General features: G+C 51.7%; 1 protein-coding gene across 1 annotated transcript in view; it reads right to left on the reverse strand.

Moving 5' to 3' along the window:
- Positions 1-2,809, reverse strand: part of ube2m (ubiquitin conjugating enzyme E2 M) — a gene marked incomplete in the record, with an annotated part of 9,561 nt that overhangs the window by 2,461 nt on the left and 4,291 nt on the right. Inside the window, 2 exon segments of the mRNA XM_046042239.1 lie at positions 90-153; positions 2,587-2,690. Coding sequence (XP_045898195.1) covers positions 90-153; positions 2,587-2,690 — 168 coding nt within the window.

Consider the following 2,809-nt stretch of genomic DNA (forward strand, 5'->3'; position numbering starts at 1 on the left):
GCGGGGCCTTGAGACGCTCCCCAGGACAATGCAAAGCAGGTTCCAACACACTCAGTAAGACATGAAGGAAACGTCCTCAGTGAACTCACTAGAAATAGATACTGTAGACCGTAGATGATGGAGTTTATCGTCAGTACGGGCTTCCAGTCCTCTCTGTGGAGCAGAAGACAGACACAGGTGAGACACGGGTGAGAGAGACGCGGGTGAGAGAGACGGGACACAGGTGAGAGAGGCGGGTGAAAGACGGGACACACAGACACAAGTGAGACAGAGGTGAGAGAGGCGGGACAGAATGACGGGACACAGACACAGGTGAGACTGACAGGACACAGGTGAGACAGGTGAGAGAGATGGGGCACGCAGACACAGGTGCGACGCAGGTGAGAGAGACGGGACACAGCAAAAAAAAAGGGAGACACAGGTCACATGTGAGACACGTGAGAGAGACGAGACACAGACAAAAGTGAGACACAGGTGAGAGAGACGGGACACACAGACACAGGTGAGAGAGACGAGACACACAGACATAGGTGAGAGACGGAACACAGGTCACAGGTGCGACACAGGTGAGAGAGACGGGACACACAGACACAGGTGAGAACACAGGTCACAGGTGCGACACAGGTGAGAGAGACGGGACACACAGACACAGGTGAGAGAGACGAGACACAGACAAAAGTGAGACACAGGTGAGAGAGACGGGACACACAGACATAGGTGAGAGACGGAACACAGGTCACAGGTGCGACACAGGTGAGAGAGACGGGACACACAGACACAGGTGCGACCACAGGTCACAGGTGCGACACAGGTGAGAGAGACGGGACACAGACAAAAGTGAGACACAGGTCACAGGTGAGACACAGGTGAGAGAGACGTGACACAGATACAGGTGAGAGACGGGACACAGACACAGGTGAGACAGGTCACAGGTGAGACACAGGTGAGAGAAACGGGACAGAGGTGAGAGAGGCGTGACACAGGTGAGACAGGTCACAGGTGAGACACAGGTGAGAGAAGCGTGACACAGGTGAGACAGGTGAGAGAGGCCGGACACAGGTGAGAGAGGCGGGACACAGGTGAGAGAGGCGGACACATGTGAGAATGACGGGACACAAACACATGTGAGAATGACGGGACACAAACACATGTGAGAATGACGGGACACAAACACATGTGAGAATGACGGGACACAGGTGAGACACAGGTGAGAGAGACGGGGCACGCAGACACAGGTGCGACACAGGTGAGAGAGACGGGACACAGCAAAAAAAAAGGGAGACACAGGTCACATGTGAGACACGTGAGAGAGACTGGACACACAGACACAGGTGAGAGACGGGACACAGGTCACAGGTGCGACACAGGTGAGAGAGACGGGACACACAGATACAGGTGAGATACAGGTGAGACACAGGTCACAGGTGAGAGAGGCGAGAGAGGCGGGACACAGGTGAGAATGACGGGACACAAGTGAAAGAGACGGGGCACGCAGACACAGGTGCGACACAGGTGAGAGAGACGGGACACACAGACAAAAGTGAGCCACAGGTGAGAGAGATGGGACACAGGTCACAGGTGAGAGACAGGTCACAGGTGAGACACAGGTGAGAGAGACGGGACACACAGACACAGGTGAGAGACGGGACACAGGTCACATGTGAGAGACAGGTCACATGTGAGAGACAGGTGAGAGAGATCGGACACAGATGAGAGAGACGGGACACACGGACACAGGTGAGACACAGGTGAGAGACGGGACACAGGTGAGACACAGGTGAGAGACGGGACACAGGTGAGACACAGGTGAGAGACGGGACACAGGTGAGAGACAGGTTCATTCATTCAAATGTTGCTCAGGAAGTTTAAACACAGATTTATAATGCAGCATCTCTCACTGAGGGTCCAGACATCAGCACTGCCTCGGGTTTTATGATCAAGGCTGGGTAACCACAACTGACCCTTCAGGGGCCCCTAAGACATTAGGTTCACAGCCTCTGTTATTTGCTTTAGGTATTATGAGCCACTGAAAACAGGGCTGAACGATTTTGAAAAAATATCCAATTGGGATTATTCTGACTGATGTGACCCTTCTTCTCATTCTCACTGAGAAACATATTAAAAGATTACAGCTTTTTGCTGATGTGCCAGGACGTCTCTGCACAGCATGTGCTGTCAAGACAATGAAATAAAATCTGCTTGACTTAGTAACTTATTCCAGTTCCTGAGTAACTTGCCCAACACTGACTTCATTTCTCCGTTCACAGAAATAGAACATTTTCTTCTGCTACGTATTCTTCTCTTCTTGTTTCTGGTTTAAACATGAACCAACTGAACTTCCTGTAAACTGGCTGAAAGTGTTCGGTTTGGCGGCCCTGAATGAAATCCCCTGGCAGAGATCACCTGGGCCAGGTAGCCCTGTACTGCGTCTCCGGTAGGATTAATTAAGCTTCTTCCTTTTCATGTTAATGTGTGTATGTATATATCTTCTAGCGTCTTACTTTACATCTTCATTTATAATAATACTCATTGATACTTGATGGGGGCGGAGCTCCAGACCGACTGAGGACCTTTAAAGTGACTGACCTTAAGATATTTAGGCAGACGTTTCCCTCCAGGTCGATGTTGGGGTGATACACCATCGTCTCACATTTTACCTTGGGGGGGTCGTGGGGGTAACCCTGTCCTACCTGAAACACACAGACACCTGGTCACTCATTGTGAGGACAAAGTCCAGCTGAGGACAGGAGGAGGAGGAGGCCGGGTGACAGGAGAGGAGGAGGAGGCCAGGTGACAGGAGAGGAGGAGG

The sequence above is a fragment of the Micropterus dolomieu genome, linkage group LG02, assembly GCF_021292245.1.
Source record: "Micropterus dolomieu isolate WLL.071019.BEF.003 ecotype Adirondacks linkage group LG02, ASM2129224v1, whole genome shotgun sequence".
Classification (NCBI taxonomy): Eukaryota; Metazoa; Chordata; class Actinopteri; order Centrarchiformes; family Centrarchidae; genus Micropterus; species Micropterus dolomieu.